This window comes from Trematomus bernacchii, unplaced genomic scaffold, assembly GCF_902827165.1.
Source record: "Trematomus bernacchii unplaced genomic scaffold, fTreBer1.1, whole genome shotgun sequence".
Taxonomy (NCBI): Eukaryota; Metazoa; Chordata; class Actinopteri; order Perciformes; family Nototheniidae; genus Trematomus; species Trematomus bernacchii.
Window position 1 is genome coordinate 10,822,138 of NW_022987698.1, and position 18,335 is coordinate 10,840,472.

The 18,335-nt window shown below is 37.1% G+C and overlaps 1 protein-coding gene across 1 annotated transcript; it reads right to left on the reverse strand.

Moving 5' to 3' along the window:
• Positions 1-809: 809 nt before the first annotated feature.
• Positions 810-14,193, reverse strand: igfn1.4 (immunoglobulin like and fibronectin type III domain containing 1, tandem duplicate 4). Its single transcript, XM_034139133.1, has 22 exons — positions 14,148-14,193; positions 12,694-12,816; positions 12,389-12,528; positions 11,593-11,692; positions 11,267-11,348; positions 10,988-11,180; positions 10,750-10,863; positions 9,637-9,805; positions 9,201-9,473; positions 8,796-9,017; positions 8,466-8,513; positions 5,856-5,971; positions 5,531-5,672; positions 5,147-5,440; positions 4,022-4,324; positions 3,565-3,744; positions 3,345-3,473; positions 3,160-3,239; positions 2,768-2,960; positions 1,991-2,287; positions 906-1,232; positions 810-814 (listed from the first exon to the last, which is right to left on the reverse strand). Exons 1-22 carry the CDS (start codon positions 14,191-14,193, stop codon positions 810-812), a joined length of 3,576 nt encoding a protein of 1,191 aa, XP_033995024.1.
• Between the last annotated feature and the right edge of the window lie 4,142 nt (positions 14,194-18,335).

The following is an 18,335-nucleotide window of genomic DNA, read 5'->3' on the forward strand; positions in this document are numbered from 1 at the left end:
AGATATAAGTACGAGCAGGTTAATGGTTTGTTATTTACAGTCTTGAGCTGTTGGACTGTTCAACTGTAGATTTAACAAGGACTAATTTAAGGTTTGCAGCTAAGTATCTCGTCCTAGACAATTTACTGGGGAGCTTAGGTATATATAAATATACTGTGTATGGAAATGCAATGAAAATATGCACTCGGTCCATGGGGGTTTAATGTGTTTCAGTGATGTGCTTGACGCCACTGACTGAGATATTTGAGCCTTGTGTTACTGAAAACACATGCTGGAAACATCTGATGCTTTAACGATGGCCAATGAGTTTTATTCTGTCAGCAAAATCTGTCAAGAATATAAGAAAAGTAATAGATAAAGGAATAATCTAGTGACAATAGAAGACCAAAAACACGTTACACAAAGTTGTCTTTTTGTTGATTTATTGCAGTTGCTACAAGAGAAAAAATGTTGACGGATGTCTTTGTCATCGAAGTTTGTCACTTCAATCATGCTAAATTATTATTATTTCTGATGACAAGATAACAATTGTAAATCAGTTATATTTCAAAATAAATAAAATAAGTTAGTACTGCATTCAAACCATAAGACAGGGCTAACACTTGTAAATTAATCGCATTTCAAAACAAAAACACAAGTTAAACCATTACAATTCTGGTTATATTGTTTTGTAAAGTGCTGGTGAAACTAGCACTTTACAAAACAATTTCACACACTTTTAATGTATTCTATGCAGTCAAACAAAACATTCCACACCCTTATCCAGAATATCTCAAAAAGAGGAACAGCTGCATGGTCTTGATGCCGTTTTATTCTGTAAAGAAAAAGCAGACAACAATAGTCATTATAAGAATAAACAAAACTGGGTTTTCTGAAACAATTGAAACTCTTGAGTTAAACCTTACCTCTCACAATAAGTTTCGTAGAACACTCTGCTTGTCCAAGTGAGTTGAGTGCAACAACTCTGTAATCTCCGCTGTCTATTGATCTTACTCTGAGAATGTAAATGGAGCACACACCACATGAGTTGGTGATGTAGTAGTTTTTATCTGAGTTGATGCAGACGTCGTTCAGGTACCAGGCTACAGTGGGTCGAGGGCATCCTCTGACGGCACATGTCATGTAAAGTTGGTAGCCTTTAGGTGGTGTGTGGACTTTCAGAGGAACCAAGATAGATGGAGGCCTCTCAAAGCTGATCTCTGACGAAACAACTCCATATGAAGATACTGGAACTTGATGAGAAACATGAAAAGAGGAAAATTGTTTCAGACTTTTGCTTGCATAACCCAAGTTTGAAATAAATAAACATGTAGGGTTTTTGCAATGCTCTTTCAGAGATTTCAGTGCTCCATTATTGTGATTATACTTTGGAAGTAAAAACAAGACTGTCTACAGCCATGCTAGCAACTTTAGTAGGTTTTATTTAGTCTTATCTCAACAATATGCAATGAAATAGATGCATGGCAATCCATCCAATATTCTGTAAATGTTTTGATCGATTGACTGACTGACATGTCCTTGTTGGTGTAAAAGCTCTATACATCTATAACCACCACAATATATTCAATCTCTTTTAAACTGTTTGGCATGTTATTAGTGCACCAGAGCTGGTAGGAAGCATGTACAGTACGTAAACCACACTTTAGGCTATATGGGAACATAGACTGTTGGAAGGGTGTGATTGTTCAGAAGTCTAGTTTTTGGTCGTTTTAGTAGTTAATGTATTCCGATAATAAAGACGCACATTTTTACAAACACACAGAAGCTAGAATATTCTTCTAGCATTGAAGTTAGCTAATGTGTAATGGAATGATGATCAAGCCAATCGTAAACAAACACAAATCAATAATTAAGTTGGAAAAGATGATTATATTCTTATCTAGTGCGAAGAATGCAACATTTGTTAAGTAAAATACAACTTTTTACGATTACATTTACACTTTTCAAACCTTGTCAAACATCCTAAACTGGAACAGCTAGTAATACCCACCTCTGTTGCTGTTGGCACCCCATGTGGGAGACTCGGATGGATCTGAGAGTCCCATGTCATTCTTGGCGTAGACCCGGAAATGGTACTCTCTCCCAGGATAGATTTTGCTGGCTGTGTATGTGTTAGTGAAGAGGCGATCTGCTATATTCCGCCACACTCTGGTGTTAGAGTCGTGTTGAGACACCATGTAGTACAGGCGGTCGTCCAGCTCCTGGTCTGGAGATGGAGCCCATGAAATCATCACTTTGTCCTGGACTGTTTGCTCCAGCTCCACTGGCCCTGGAGACTTGGGTTCATCTAATAACAACACATATAACAATCTGATTATTGGCTAAGAGAAGCCAAGATCAATTGCTCTGGGCTTATAATCTTACTCAAGAGGCATTTCCTTCCCCCGTGGGATTTTGTATAACAATTGACCGCTGTTTTTAAATTAATCATATCCTATTACTGCATGTTACACAGTAAGAATTATGTTTCTCATTCTATTTAGAAGTTGTTCACAGTTAATTAGGGTTTGGCATTGGTTTACTAATACATCAGTGTGTCATTGAAGGTTTAATTGGCTAAACATTACTCAATGAATATTGTCGGGTGTCAATATTAATGATGTTTTCCTCTGACCAGGGGAACGAAATGCAGGCAAATGAGACATGAATTCCTCATTAGAAGACATGAGACTTACATGCAGTTAATATCAGCACAAAATAATTGCTATGAGTAGTTTCAGTACAAGACTTTATCTGCGCTTAAAAGTGTATCATTATTTATCCTTACCTGTGACTCTAACCTCAATGTCAAATGAAGCTTCACCAACTGAGTTTTTGGCATGGATAGTGTAGATGGCTGAATCTGAGCGCTTTGATGAGGGAATAACAAGCTGAGACATTCCCTCTGTATTGATGACACTAATCCACGGGGATATTGGCTCATCATTCCTCAACCAAGTGATCTGAGGTGGAGGTTCACCCTGGAGATATCAATATTGGATAAATTAGATAAAGTGTGAGACCTTCAATATGCAGTCACGTCACACTATAGTAAACTCATCACTCAAGAATATGACATTCCTGCAATGGGTTATTAAATGAGTGAAAAAAGATAGATTTAGGATTCACACCATGGAAGAAAGACGCTGTATACACACCAGCTTTTAGGCTTGTCCTTACCTCATAGCAAATGTTCACACGTACAGAGTTTCCTGCTCTGACAACAATGAAGTCCTCTGGGTCTTTAAAACAAGGTCTCACTGGAAGAAAACACATTAAACATGACATGCTGATGGAAACAAACATTGTTCTGGATAGCAGAGTTAAATAATGAATAGACACAACAGAGACAGTTAACAACTTACTGTTGGGATTCTTTGCACACACCATTTCAGAGGGGGGACTTGGATCTCCCGCTCCTGACTCATTGATCGCTGCAACCCTGAACTCATACTCTGCTCCCTCAGTAACATCTTTCACTGCGTAGTTCACATCTGAAAACACAATTATTGCCGTGCAGGACACAATGAAATTAAGCACATTTTTATTCAATCAAAAACATAATCGTATGTTTGTCTGACCAACCTTCAATAGGTTCATTAACTGCATTCAGGGCAATCCACTGATTTGTATCCTTCTTTCGTTTCTCCAATTGGTAACCGATGATTGGTACTCCTCTGTCGTCCTCAGGAGGGGTCCAGTTCAACGTGATGCAGGTCTTGGTGGCACTCACCACTGTGGGGGCACCGGGTGGACCGGAGAGAACTAAGGAATAACAAGAAGTCCAATTAATTAAGTAAGTTCATTATTAATAATTAAGAAGTAATTAAAGACATTGAATACATTAATGACATCCACATCACTAAAGGGCATTTACTTACTACATAGGGCAAAGTTTACATCAATGCTACAATGTGGGCTTTCTACAGTGACAATGTAGTGCAACTATACAGAGGCATTTTCATTTATTACACCCTGAGGGAGATTAACATGGTATTCGCTGAGGAATGCTAAATGAGACTTGTTTTTTTTCTTTTCTCACTCAATATTCCAGCCATAATGCTATCAGCCGTCTCCAGGGAGTCGCTGACGCCCTGTGGGTTTTCTGCGTAGATGCGGTAGTTGTATATCTTCCCATGAACCACATTCCTATCTCTGAAGGAGGTCTTGTCAGCTAAGACATCGCCAAGTTTCATCCAGTGACTTTGCCCTTCCTGCTGACGCTCTATAAGATAGTTGGTGACAGGGGAGCAGCCATCGTCTTTGGGAGGGTTCCATTGAATCTCAATCATGGTTGACGTGCTTTCAACAACTTCCACTGGACCCTCCGGTGGACCTGGTCGATCTGTGACAAAAAGATTGGGTAACATTTAAAATGTAATTATATAAAGTATAATTAATATGATGCTTATCTGAGGTAGCTATTTTCATCGATATCTTCAACGATGACATGTTTTTTATTTGACGCATGTCTGTCATTTTGAAAAAAGCACATGATGAAAGGCTTGCTCCTCGGTGCATTGATCGCTTGCAGGATCGGTAAATACAATGTTTAGCGAGTCCTGCTGACTTCTGATCGATTTGTGTGAGAATTTTTCCGACTTTCAAACTTTAGCTGAAGGGTCCCTGGTAATTCATAATCTCCATTGTGAAAGATGAGCTCAATTAGTTTAGCTTTTGGAATAAAATCAAAACGGCCATGAGAAGTTGTATATCTGAGGAAAAGGCACCAAAAAATATGTTTGTCAAATTATTCACATTTCCTATTTAGGTAAAATGGCTGGTTTATTTTTAGTGTAAACACAAGAATAAATGTAATGTACTTTATGTAGGTTTGAGAATAAAAGTCGAACCCACTTCAGACTTCAATATTTCTCATCATCTTTTTTCTCCATGCGCTTATACATTCAAGTATATTTATTACAAAAAATCGTATTAGTGAATTATTATTAAGTGCTCTTATTTTATAATCAATAAAGAATAAGAATGACAAAACAATACATTTAGACTGAATTTTTGACACAACGTAAGCCCTGATGATTAGTACGTTCACATTTGATGTGTTATGTGTTGGCTGTGAGTGTAGGGGCAAACGATTACTGCAAATGTGATCTTTTTATCCGTCAGTATTTCTCACTTTTCTTGTTGGATCACTTTTTTTTCTTACCAAGCACAATAAGCCTAGATGTGGCCTCCACAGCCCCAAATGGGTTTTTGAGCTGGATCTTTATTTCCCCCGCGTCTGTCCGCAGGCAGTCTCTGAGCAGCAGCCGGCTGTGATTGGGCTCCCTCACGATCTTTACTCCTCCTCCGTCATTGAGCTCAGCGCCATCCTTGAACCAACTAACCACCAAACCCTCCTGAGGAGTCAAGGGCATCTTGAAGGCAGCGTTCTGCCCCACTCTTACGATCACAGGTTTGGAGAATTTGTGAAGGTCATCTGGGTCAAATTCAGGTACGACTATGAAGCACAAAAAATAATTCAGTTTACTCCACAGAAACTATTGTGGCAGTTACTATATGTTCTGCTACAGAGGGATGTCATTTCTACCTCCAACAGTGACTTTTCCTTGTGTACTGACACTCCCTGTTTCAAAACGATAAAGTCCTGAGTCGTCCTCACTGCAGCTTCGAATCGACAGGTTGTGAGAGGTTCCATCTTTGGTTATTTTGACCTCAGAACCTGAGTTTAACTAGCACATTAAAGGTGAAAAGGAAACTTTATTTGTTTGTGTTACATTATCAAATATGCAAAGAAATCCCTTAAAATATTGTACTGCTTATAGTCCCAAACTACTTACTAATTACTAAGTCAGGGAAAATATCAATCTCTATAGTTTTCATATTGTAAGCGTGTTGTTATCAATGGGCTCTACCTGCTCTCCATCTTTGAACCAGGAGCTGTCGCAGTCAATGTCGATCTTCACTGTTAAGTCAGCCGGATTTCCACGAAGAACATAGACGTCAGACAGCGTGCAGGTAATTACAGGCTCTGGGGAACATTGAGAATAAAGTTACTCCTCTGCTGCACGCAAATTAGTCTGCAGAAGCTTTCAGTTTACGACTACATATATACTGATAAAACTACACATTTACAATAAAATAAATCAATTACCTACACATATGCTTCAAATCCTTCCTTATAAATACACTTAAAATAAAAATAGGTTCTGTAAATGTTACGTCAAAATCAATTTCCTACAATAAATAAAATCATAGTTCTTAACACTAAGAAAAAACGTTAATGTAACTGTATAGCATTCGTTTAAAGGTTTGTGAATTCTACCACTGTATAAAAAGTGAGACACTTTTACAAAATATGTCTTGACACATTCAAATAACCAACCTACTGACTGTAGTGCAATGTTCAATTGTTACATTAGGGTGATCTGGTTAGAACATGTAGGATACACAAGACACACATCAAAAGCCAACATGATTACAAGCAGCAAACTGTGAAAGCTTTGTTAACAGAAAAACAGTGAGCTCACAAGACTTTTTAAGAAGACATCAACACATTTTAAATTAGTATAAGTATTATATATATATATAAAAAAATAAATCCATGTTATTTATTATTGAATTCCCTCTCAGTTCTAATTTTGCAGTCTAAATTAGAGAAAACAATGTAAATTTACACAACCAAGATGTTAAAGAGAATACGATAAATTGATTAGATATAAATGTGTTAACTTTGAAACTATATTTTGTTACTAGTGCAAACCGTAATTCTTCTGCATGACTTAATGCAAACAATTAGTTTTTTTTTTTAAATGTGTTACTTTTGTTCTTTCAGTATTCACTGTCTGGCATACCAGCTCCTGCATCTGCGAGTGGTGGGTCAAGTCTTTTATCGGCAATGTCTTCTTCAGCTGAGCAGCATAACAATAATAACATTAGTATGTCTATTAAACTCCATTTAAAAAAATGACTCCTTCGAATTTGATATGCTCGACTGTGTCTCTCTTACCACTTCCAGAGTCTCCAGCTGGTGCTGGTGATGTTTTGTCTGAAACATTGTATCCAACATTTGAGATTTTTTATTAATTAATTTCATTTAGACACATAAAGCTTGTTATGTTTTAGGGTCATAGTCTTTAGAATGTTTTAGTGCATTTTCGACAGATCATTTACACTTACTCTTCTTTTCCGCAGCATGCCATAGCCGCAAACATAAACATTTGCACGCTTTGATAAAATAATTTATTTAATTAGTCTTTTTAATTATGTTAATATCTTCTTACAGTATTCACTATCTGGCATACCAACTCCCACATCCTCTACTGGATCGAGTCTTTCAGCGCAAGTGGCTTTTTCAGCTGAGCAGCTTGACAGCAATAACATTAGTAAGTCAATTTAACTTTTGTTTTGATATAGTAAATTATTTATTATTTTTGATCGACTGTTGTCTCTCTTACCACTTGCCGACTCTCCAGCTGGTGCTGGTGATGTTTTGACAGAATGACCTAAAGAACATTTGAGATTTTTACCTTTTAATTTGTGTTCATGAATGTTGTAACACAGGAAACTTTCTACAAATCTCGTACAGTCATAATTACTCCTTACCATATTGCAAAGCAGGCCCCTGTGGCAAACTCTATTCAATGTTTTTGTAATTACAGCAGGCCATAGGGTTGTGGAGTTGGCTGATTCTAGGATATGCTCCTTTGAAAATGCTCTTTTTATAGTTTTCAAACAGTGTTGTGGGCTTGAGAGAGATGGGTTGATTTTTGATCCATTTCAAGTAGTTACATGTTTTATTGTGTCGCAGAGACCTTACTTTTGAATGTAAAGATCATGTCTGTATGAATAACTTTCAACAGGTCTGCACATACACAGGCACTAAAGTAATAATAGCATTAACATAAGAACAAACATAATACTGAGACCGATCAGCTATCACTAGCCATATTGAGTTACTTAATACAAAAATACAAAATAAAGCGTGCTTTAAAAACTAGAAAAAAAGAAAAGAAATTGAGCTGAAACATCCGTAAGCTACAGTGTGGTATGGTTGCTAAAGGGAAAACAACTTTTAAATCAAGTTCAATCATATCTCATAAAGTGAATGGATGCAAGCTTTAGAGAGTAAGTTGTAACGAGGTATACAAAATCTGCATCTATTCATCCGTGTTGCAGTATTTAGGTCATTTGAGCATTTCTCAGTACACTAAAGACCACATTATACAGCTATGTAGAAACAAGACATGCTTAGCATATTGGCAGCTAATCTAAATGAGCTAAATACAATCAGGCAAAACCTGACCTTAAGGAGACAGACAATCACATAATGAGCAGACAACACAACAGAAAAAAAAGCCAAAACATTACAGTGACCTCAGCAACGAGTAAACAACTTTGTGAAACAGATTTTATATGTCGAAGTATATCAGGATAAGAACCCTTTTACTGAAGTTTTGTATTTCAAAATGCCATAAATGTTCATAGTGCATGCAGGGGTCGTCACAGACATTCAGGTTTCTTACCAGGTTTTACTTCCTCTACCACGGGTGGATCTGGTTCCTTCACGATTTCTATCAACCATCAAAACTAGTTAGTGGTTGCCATATCAACAAATGACTACAGCAAATGCGCCCATTATTGTAATTACTTACTTTCCCTGAGACCATTTCAACTTATCAAATTATTTCAACAATATTTTGTGAAGTAAAGATGTTGCAATTAATGGAGATGAAAAATAAATAACGAAAAGGAAACACACAGAGACTAAGCCTAAAATGCAAGATTTATAACATGGCTTCCATGTTTGTGAATTCAACACTGGTTTCCATAAACCTTGTGGTCAGCTTTCTTACCCGGCTCAGGGTCTTTGGGTGCCTCAGGTTCAGGCTCTGGTGCAGCTGGGGGTGGAGGTGGAGGTGCAGCTGCAGCAGCTTTAATCTGTTCTTTTATTTCCTCTCTGTCCTTTACTAATTTCGTCTGCTGCTCTTCGGCTACCTTCTTCAGGTCCATCCCTGATCCTCCTGCCTTTGTTGTTTTCCTTACTGATTTTTTTCCCTTTTGAGCATCTTTATCGGCTGAATTCAAAAAGAAATAATATAGATCTGCTGTTAGTTTGACCTTAAAATGCCATACTATGATATGAAAAGCAATAATAGACAGGATACATCAGGCATCTTATTCTTTCTTGTTATTATTCCACTAAAAACTATTAGCGTTATTCAATATTATGAAGAGTTCGGTGAAGTATAATACCTTACCTTCAACAACAAGCCAGGCATTGCAAGACTTGATTCCCGCGCAGACTGAATAAATTCCTTTGTCTACAATCATGCAGTCTTTGACCACCAGTGTGTGAATGAGCTTGTCATCTGAAACCAGGATATCATATTTATCCCCCTGTTCCAGTGGCAAATTCTTGCCAAACCACAATGTATTGGAGAAGGGATTTGACAGGACACACTCAAAAACAGCATCTTGTCTCTCTACTGCCTTCACTTCCTGAATTTTCACCAAGAAATCCACCATGGGGACTGAAAAACAAGAAGCAAAGTATTTTAGATTAAAACTCTTGTGTTAAATCTGCCTTATTAAAACGTTTAAATCATGGCTATTTCAAGGGAAACATCAAACACAGTTGTCTTCCTTTGTTTTAATTAGGGATACAAATGAGTTGTGTGTGAAACTGTTACTTACTTTTAAAATCTGTGGAAAACATATTCACCCCCTCTACATCCAACTGGTACAGTCCAGCATCGTCTGGCAAAAGGTCCTTCATGCTGAAAATAAACTTTCTCCCCACTTGTTTAAGGGTGTGCTTCATCTGTTCTCCCATGTCCTTTGTATAAGGAACCATTACACCATCCTGCGGGGCAAATATACGATTTACATAATATCCTTTTGGAATGCTTTAAAAAGAGTTGTGCTTGATAACGTATTTTTGTAGGCTGACCCGGAAGTTAGCACAAGGCAAAAACTAGCACTAGCCAAAATGCAAGGGGATTCTTCCATAGGATTTGGAAAATTGCAGAAAATAAGATCCATGGCAAACACAAGTTTATCATACTTACACGTTTTGTACAGCATATTAACACCACTGCCGGTATTTCAATCGTAAATGCAATCACCGCAGTAAAAAGCTCACGTAGGCTATGAACAAGACTTCACTGCAACACCGCTAAGCTTAAGGCTTAAGGCTGACTCGCTGTCATGGCGTTAAGTAGTCTCATTTAGGAACTTGTTAGCAACAGCCGTGTTTTCAAGTCACATAAAAGCTCCCACCATTCACAAATGGTGTATTTACTGACGCATTTGATGTCGTATAACAAAACGTGAAAATCTCATTTAAGGTTTCTAAGCAAACACTTCCAAAAGAACGTTGAATTTGAGACAAGGGAACCGGAAGTGGTAACATGCTAACTTATTTCCAGGTCTTAGGACTCTTTCCAGCACCACTCTATTGTGTCTGTAAAACATAGCTGTAAGAAATGCCCCTTTTTGACTTAAAATGGAAAGCATCATAGGACTTCATCAACAGCCATAAGCTTTACTATATACATATTCCTGTGCTGTAAATATCCTAGCAAGAAATTGTTTACTGTCAGATTTGCCCAATGATGTTGGTCCATCTGTTTAATCATCGAGGACTTATTACAGCAAAAATATTTGATTCATCTTTACAAGTTTTGGCCAGATTGCAGTTAAATGAATTCATTAATAATTGAATGAATAATTCCTTAATTCCTTTACAGTATGGCTTCTAGGATTCATAGATTTGCTGTGAGAGTTTGAATTTGTTCACACACTAACCTTGTATATGAATACGGAGCTGCTTGGATCAATAAGGTCCATATCTATCTCAAAGGATGCAGAAGAGTCTGAACTGAACTGCATTGGTTTCAGGTTGGACAAGTTTTTGATGAACTGGAACAAAAACAAAATGAAAAATTCACATGGTTACAGAATTGCTTTACATGCAATTTTTTAATGTAACTACACAGCTTCAAACTCCTTGATCAGAAAAAAAGTAAATAACACCAAAACAAACCTCAGCTTGTTCTTCCTCCCTTTCTTTCTTAATTTCATTAAGCTTCTTGAGCATCCAGCGAAAGTCAGTTATTCCAAACTCTGCACAAATCGCCTCATAGTCCTTCTTTGTAGCGCTAAGTAAAAGCTCCCAAAATTTGGGATCGATCTCCCCATCTTTTCTCTCAGGTTGTTCAGATTTCGGACGGACCTTACTGGAAATTAAAATTAGGGGGGCATTTAGTTAAAAAAAACAAAAAATCTACTGTACACAGAAGACCTATCACACACGTCATACAACCTTTTCCTTTTGAGTACATTCTTAAAATTCCCATTGATGGCCTCAGCTGCTGGTTTCTGGGCAGCGTTCTTATTGAAACCAACTGAAAGCAGGAAAGAGAGTGATCACATTATTAATACAATCATATAATTAGTCATTATACTACTGGAACTGCAGGGCGATACATTACACTCAAGGGTATAAAGTAATAAACTGTCCAAATTGAATTCCAAGTGTACTCAATTTGTAGTACACTAAATATAATCACTGTGTAATTTTCCAGAATGAATGACTCTGCGATATTACATACTACTTGATACACTATGATGAAAGCAGGCAGTACTTACCTGCAATCACATTCAGGACAACTGTGACCACGGCTTGACCAAATTCATTTTTAGCAAAGCATTTATAGGTATCAGCCTGATCCGGCATAACATTTGGCATCTGGAAGATATAAGACATGCTTCAAATAAAGACCTTTTAGGGGAAATGTGTATTATACTGTAAAGTGATTACCATTCTGTTTGTCTTTTGTTATGTAACCAAAAATAAATCAGAGCAAACCAAATATCCATTGATAATGAATTTTGGTTTTGGTTTCCTGGATCCTTTTTGGCCATTTATTCAAATCTATCCTATTCTTTTATAGTTTGTGCTCACACATCACGTCACGTCATGTATGTCAAATGAAATTATTTTTTTACCAAACTGTCCTTCGCTGATTTGCAGAATCCAATTAATAGGGCTATACATAGATATGTTTCCCTTTGTGAGAACGTGAGCATGACAGACTAATGACGGTGAACAATTAAAGGCTTTGCACACTGCTTGATTTGCAGATGGCCTCCTGATGCGTCGCCGCATGCCTTTTATTATACATTTCAATCTCAAACAGCAGTCAGTTGAAAGGTCCTCTGTTTTTTTTTTTTTATGAAACATATTTTTCAGTGTGCAGTGTTCAGGATGAGAGAAATCACCTTATTATAGAAAAAGTAATTGGCAAAGCAAACGGATGGGTCAGAAGACTGGATGGCACTGACTTGATCAAATAGCTTCCTCTTTTTCCTATTTTTAACGCCCCTCTTACATCTGTATTTTACTGTATAGTATTCCTGCAATTTGAAAACCCATTTTACTTGCCTCAAATGTATGGTCATTAGTAATGGGGTCGTATTTAGTTTGATATCTTGCTGTGTCAGACACATCTCCATTATTTCTGCTCCATGTTACTGTCGGCTGTGGGTCTCCAGTGACAATTGCTTTAAAATAAGCAAATTTGCCTGAAAAAAAAGACAAACAAGGTTGAATCATAAAATAAATTATACATCTGCAAATATACAGATACAAAAGTCGCAGATCTAATTCATGTACAGATTCAGGAAAATCCCCCTCCTTATATTTTGAGATATACATTTTTAATATAATTATTGTACTATCAGTCCTACCCTCTTGGATGGTCAAAGCAATTGGTTTGCGGGTGAAGTCTGGATGGGTCTTTCCCTCTGGCAGCTCCTCGATATACTGTGTTATCATCACCCCGGGGACGCTAGATTTTTTCTTGATCCCCACTGTCAGATTTGCAAAATGAAATGTCAGTGACAACGCATTTGACACTCAAAAAGGGAACAGAATGAAAAACACGATCATATCCAACCTTCAAAATCTATTGTTATTTTGTAATGAAATCATCACCCTTTTTCCAAACATGCTGAAGCCCGTTCTAATACATAATGTATTAGAATGTTTTTTGTTACTCGCTTTATCAGTTTATCATTCAGAGATATACGTACGTTGCTCTGGTGTATATACTTTAATCTTCAATACATTTACATTTCAATAACTTTATCCGGTCATCTGTGAATCCATGCCTAAAATTCAACCTGAGAACAGATATGTAGTGATGCACCCACATATCTACACGTACATATGTACGCATGTACGGTTTATAAATAACCGATTGTATATCAGTTCTTCATGCCTTCATGAGCAGTCAGGGGGGAAACAGATAGCTGACAGCTTCTCTGTTGTCTCCTAACCTACCTTCTCTATTCAATTCTGCATCAGGATCTGATAAGGCAAAAGTTAAAGAGCATATACATCACATGTCAGAATGGAAATAACCTTTTATTATGGATAACACTTAAACTCAAAGGTTACAAAGTTATACAATGGGATGTGTGTGCTGTTACTTATCAATGCACAACAACAAATATGATACATATCTGGTTCACAGGTGCACTGGATTAGTAACCCTGTAGAGTTCATCTGCTCCTCCAGTGTACACAGTGTTATGATCAGTCTGTATATCTAACTACTTTACTGTTAGACCTTCATATACTCTTGAAGAGTCTAAATATAGTTGCTAATGGACACATTGCAGCCTTAACGATTTTCTGAATAAAGTCTGTGATTGGAGTAGAATCACAGGGAAAGGCTCCTGAAGTCTTTATGACTGAGATGTAGCCTTTAAATCAAATCAAACTTTATTTTTTAAGTATCTTTCACACACAAAGGGTGACACAAAGTGCTAATAAAAAAGAATAAAAAAGAAATACTACCCCCACCTCCAAGGTAAAAACATAGTAAGGCATAACTTTAAGCGCTGCAAATAGGAAGTAACTTACGTTTCGAGACATCATACAGACATAGGAAATAAGCAAACAGTGTGAACCTTTCTTAGATTTATTCTCAAGTAGATCTCCTCGCCAACCTCATTCTATCAGTTCTGTTAGACTCTGATCTGGGAATATGTCATTTTATTACTTTGTCGAGAATGTTGGAAATCAATCTCACTGAAACCTGCCACCGCTGTGCTTCTAATTGATCATCAGAGTTAGGAGGAAAAGAAAAAAGTACATTTGATAGAAGACGTTTCTCCTGTATAAAATGTGATGCATACCTTGGCCAGTGGCCGACACATCCGCCACTTTAGATTTTTTGAACATCTTGAGTCCTTTGGTTCCTCGAGAGATTCAGCAAGATTTTCTCAACTGCAATAGATAATAGAAGCGATTAAAGTCAATGTGGCTCGTCTCATTGACAACATCACAATTAATAATTGACTGGTAGCTTCCAGGAGTTATTTAGCTTTAAAGTTGTTGTTGGAAGAGAGTGTATTTGTTTAGGTATTCAGTTTCAGCAGCACAAGCCCTGCCTGGCAGTCACAATTGATGTCAGGAAACAACTCTAGACTTTGTGAGGTTTGACTTACACTGATTCCTTAGTGGATCATCTTATGCATAATAATTCAGTGTTTGGCTGAATTTGCAAATGTACTCTTCCAGTTCTTAGTTGGGATATTGGGGATATAATAGAGACATTTCAAATTCCTTTGAGTTATACTTGGATTAGTTACATTTTATTTTGGTTGTTGTTAATTGTTAAGATAAGCAACAACCTGGAGAGACTTATAAGGGAAACGCATACATTCAATAAAGTTAAGAATGTAACAGCTTCTCTAAAACAGGAATTAAGATTACGAATTAAACGGGGAAGCAAATGTTTAACCTGTCAAGAATGTTTTTTTTATTGCACTGGCTAACATTTAGCTTTGGCCTTCATTCATCTGCAGACTCAGACTACAGTAAAATACTCAAAACATGATCATCTGTGGCCGCACGCCATGCAGCTGCTTTTTCAATGCTGTGTTATCAAATTTCCCAACATTTAAATCCTCTTTAAATTTGACTGGAGTCTAGTATTTCTTCAACATCGTGATTTGTAATTTCTTACCAGGCTTTAAATGGATACTTCTGATTTGTTTTCAGTCAGCGTATAACTAGTCTGTCTTTCTTGATGTAAACTTGGGCTGTAAACTGTTCTTTTGACGGTGTACATTATTTGCATAATAAAAATATAGAATAGTTTTAATTAAGCATTGCTTCACTTCCTGAGTCATTTCTTCTTTTTCTGCCAAAATGCAAAACCTTAGGAAAAGTCACAGTTAATACAATCCAAAATTCCTCTTTAACTTTTCTTCATGTCATTTCTGATGTAATTTTAAACAGCAGCATGAGGGAGTGATGTTCAAGGATGACTTGTTTATTAATTCATTATTTTTTATGATCCGTCAGATCCAGTCGCAGCAGGGATCTCTACTAGGACATAGCAATCTTTACTACCACCCACATGGATGCTAAAGCTAGGATGACAAATGTCACTTCACTAAAATAGACTGATGGAACATTAATTCAGTGGAGTCAGTGGAGTGTTCTCTGTTGGTTACCGTTTCTGGCAACATTTTTTAAAAACCTTAAGGATACACACAATCTGTTTTGATGAGTCAAATCATGTTTACATCATTAATAATGTCAATCAATTTAGTAGACCTCCCAATAGAGAATAAAAAAAGGCTTTGTCTGGGTCTAGCAGCAGTTAACTGCTTGAATTCTCATGTTTTCAAAACCATTCTCTATTGCATGACTCATAAATATAGTGTATATTCAAATCTCAGTTTAGTTAAAGACAACAGGCAGAGCATTGCCTGGACCAAGAAAATATTTTCCTGATTCAACTACAAGCTTTTCCTGTTATTCCATGTACTCTTTCTTCTCCTAGCTTTTTGGTTTATAGCTTTGGTGGGAAGAAGCTCATATTTCCAAATATTGATTGTAAAACGCACCGATGGCTAACATCAACACCACACACACAGACACTAATAAAGTTATACTATAGATTTGATTGCAAACTGATTAAAACAATCCTATTATTTATCCATAGCAACGTGAGTATGCTCTTCTATCTTTAAGATTAGATTGAGTCATAATTTCGAAACATTTGTTTCCTAACAGTAAATATTGCTGATGCTGTCTTAACTCTGTGGCTCTTTGTTCTGAAACAAATCTCCTTGTCACAATAGCCGGTAAACTACCCGCCCTACTGATCTTCAAAATAGGCTGTGAATTCCAACTGGATCAACATTAGAGGTAAAGCATGACAGGGCTGAACTGAGCATGAGTTATGAATCTATGATCTAACAGCAGAGCATGGTGTGAACAGCAGCCACTTTAAGCTCCTCATACCTCAGTGAATAGAAAAGACACACACCTGACTGAGGTCAGTGTGTGACCTGTATAATACTGGAAGCATCACTGATATGCTACTTACTGCAGCTTCCTGCTAACAATTTCAGAACTAAACCTTGAATTCAATCTAAAGTACTCAACTGAACATCTTTCCAATACATTACTTCGTATACTATAAAATATCCTACCACATTATTGCCGCCGTTTCATAAAGCTTTTGTTGAATTCAACGGAATTGAGGCCAGTTAATTGAATAGGTACATCAAGTTTATGATAAGAAAAGAGGGCCTTTAATTGACATCCGTACAATTTAAAGTAAATGAACCTAACTGAACAATGACATGAGATTTCCCAGCGTAATTTATGGTTTTACAAAACTGTTGACGCTGTGGCCACAGTGTTGATAAAGTAGACACATTGACCTTTCATTTCTGACATGTTTGACTTCTTTCATGTCAAGTATTTGTACAAATCTAGCACCACCCAGTAAAGGCGTGTGATATTCTCCGGTGTCGATGGTCCACGGCTGTTGGAAGATGAGAAAACTGGATTGACACCCGATATGTCACATGCCACATAAACCTGCGAACATCCCATCTTGAACATCTTAATATGCTTGTAAATCACTGTTGACATTATGACTGAGTCGTAATGGGTGAACCTGCTCAGTAAAGCAAGTTCGAACATATATATACCTCATGACTATTTTGAATGGCATGACTAAATGTTACATATGTTTTTTATCCACCCATTGCCCTTTTAAATGCTGATGTCAGAAATTGAAGATAAAATTGAAGAAGATTTCTCCTGCTCAGCAAACATGTAGCTGCTTTTAAGTTTCATGTTCAAATCTTTGGTTGTTGCATTCAACTTTAGACATGTTGCTAAGCCAACAGCTTCCTCGCTGCAAGAGTTGTTTTATGGGGTTCATGTGGCCTGTGCTGCACGCCACTGTTAACGCTACCAGCTGCTCATGTGACCAGTGCTGGAGTAAAGCATGTGGCCCATAGTCTGAGAGCATCATAAAAATGATTCAAAGCAAGACCATACCAAGGGCATTTACAGAAAGATATGACTATCTAAGGAGTTGATGCATGCATGTGCAGTGACAGCTTTGCTTAATCTGGGTCATTACGTAGCTCTCTTTTCTTCTTAGTTTAAGAAAGATTGTATGGATCTTATTTTATTGAAACATAAAGCTGGACCTGGGCAATGTTGTATTAAATAAAAAGATAGCTAGGAGTTTTGAAAAGGAGGATGATACTCCTAAAAAGTAGGTATTTTTAAGCTGTCACAGCCAGGATAAGCAGTGAAAGACTGTACTTGTTAATGTCTTTTTGAACTGCTTATCTCACTATATGTGTGTGGTGAAATGTGAATATAGAATTATGAATATGAATGCATCTTTTTTATTTCCCAACTTGATCAAAAGTTACCACACCAAACTAAGCAGTTAATTTAAACTGTTGTAAGAAGCCACTGTTGATATTTGAATACCACATTAGCATATATTTGCATTTCTAAACTCTTTTAAGTCACTCTGATAACCTTAGGACATCTGATTTAAATTTGCACACAGTTTATACCTAACACTCATGCAAAATGCACACATTTAAGTAAGCGTTCAAGCTGCAAAATCTGAAAGCAATATGACTAAGCATTTATGTAACATAAATGATGACTGATGAATGAAAGCTGAAACTGTACCAATTGGAATAGATAACCAATTTACTAAAATAGGGCTGCACATGTTTAAAGGCAACACCTTACACAGTAGGCCACATTTCCTCAATGTTATCTTTGGATTTAAGAGTTGATAAACCAGAGGATTAGTTTAGTTTTAAAAACTGTAGCCAATTCTGAATACTTAACACCTCCATCTGAGAGTGGTGCTGTAAAACGATGAGTGATGCCCTTACCTCAGTACTCCTGTGATCCTTGAGTGGTGCTGCTTCCCGGTCTGATATGGGAGTGTTGCCTCCCTGGTCTTTAAGCTATTACATCCTAAGAGGAATGCCAATGACTCTACGACAAGCACATACGTTGTCAGACAGGGTGCCTGC

Coding starts and splice junctions, on each gene's coding strand:
- igfn1.4 (XM_034139133.1), bottom strand. CDS start 14,193: ATGTTCAAAAAATCTAAAGTGGCGGATGTGTCGGCCACTGGCCAAG. Junction 11,693..12,388: donor CTAATGACCATACATTTGAG/GCAAGTAAAATG, acceptor TATATCTTCCAG/ATGCCAAATGTTATGCCGGA. Junction 3,240..3,344: donor GTGTGCAAAGAATCCCAACA/GTAAGTTGTTAA, acceptor GTTTTCTTCCAG/TGAGACCTTGTTTTAAAGAC.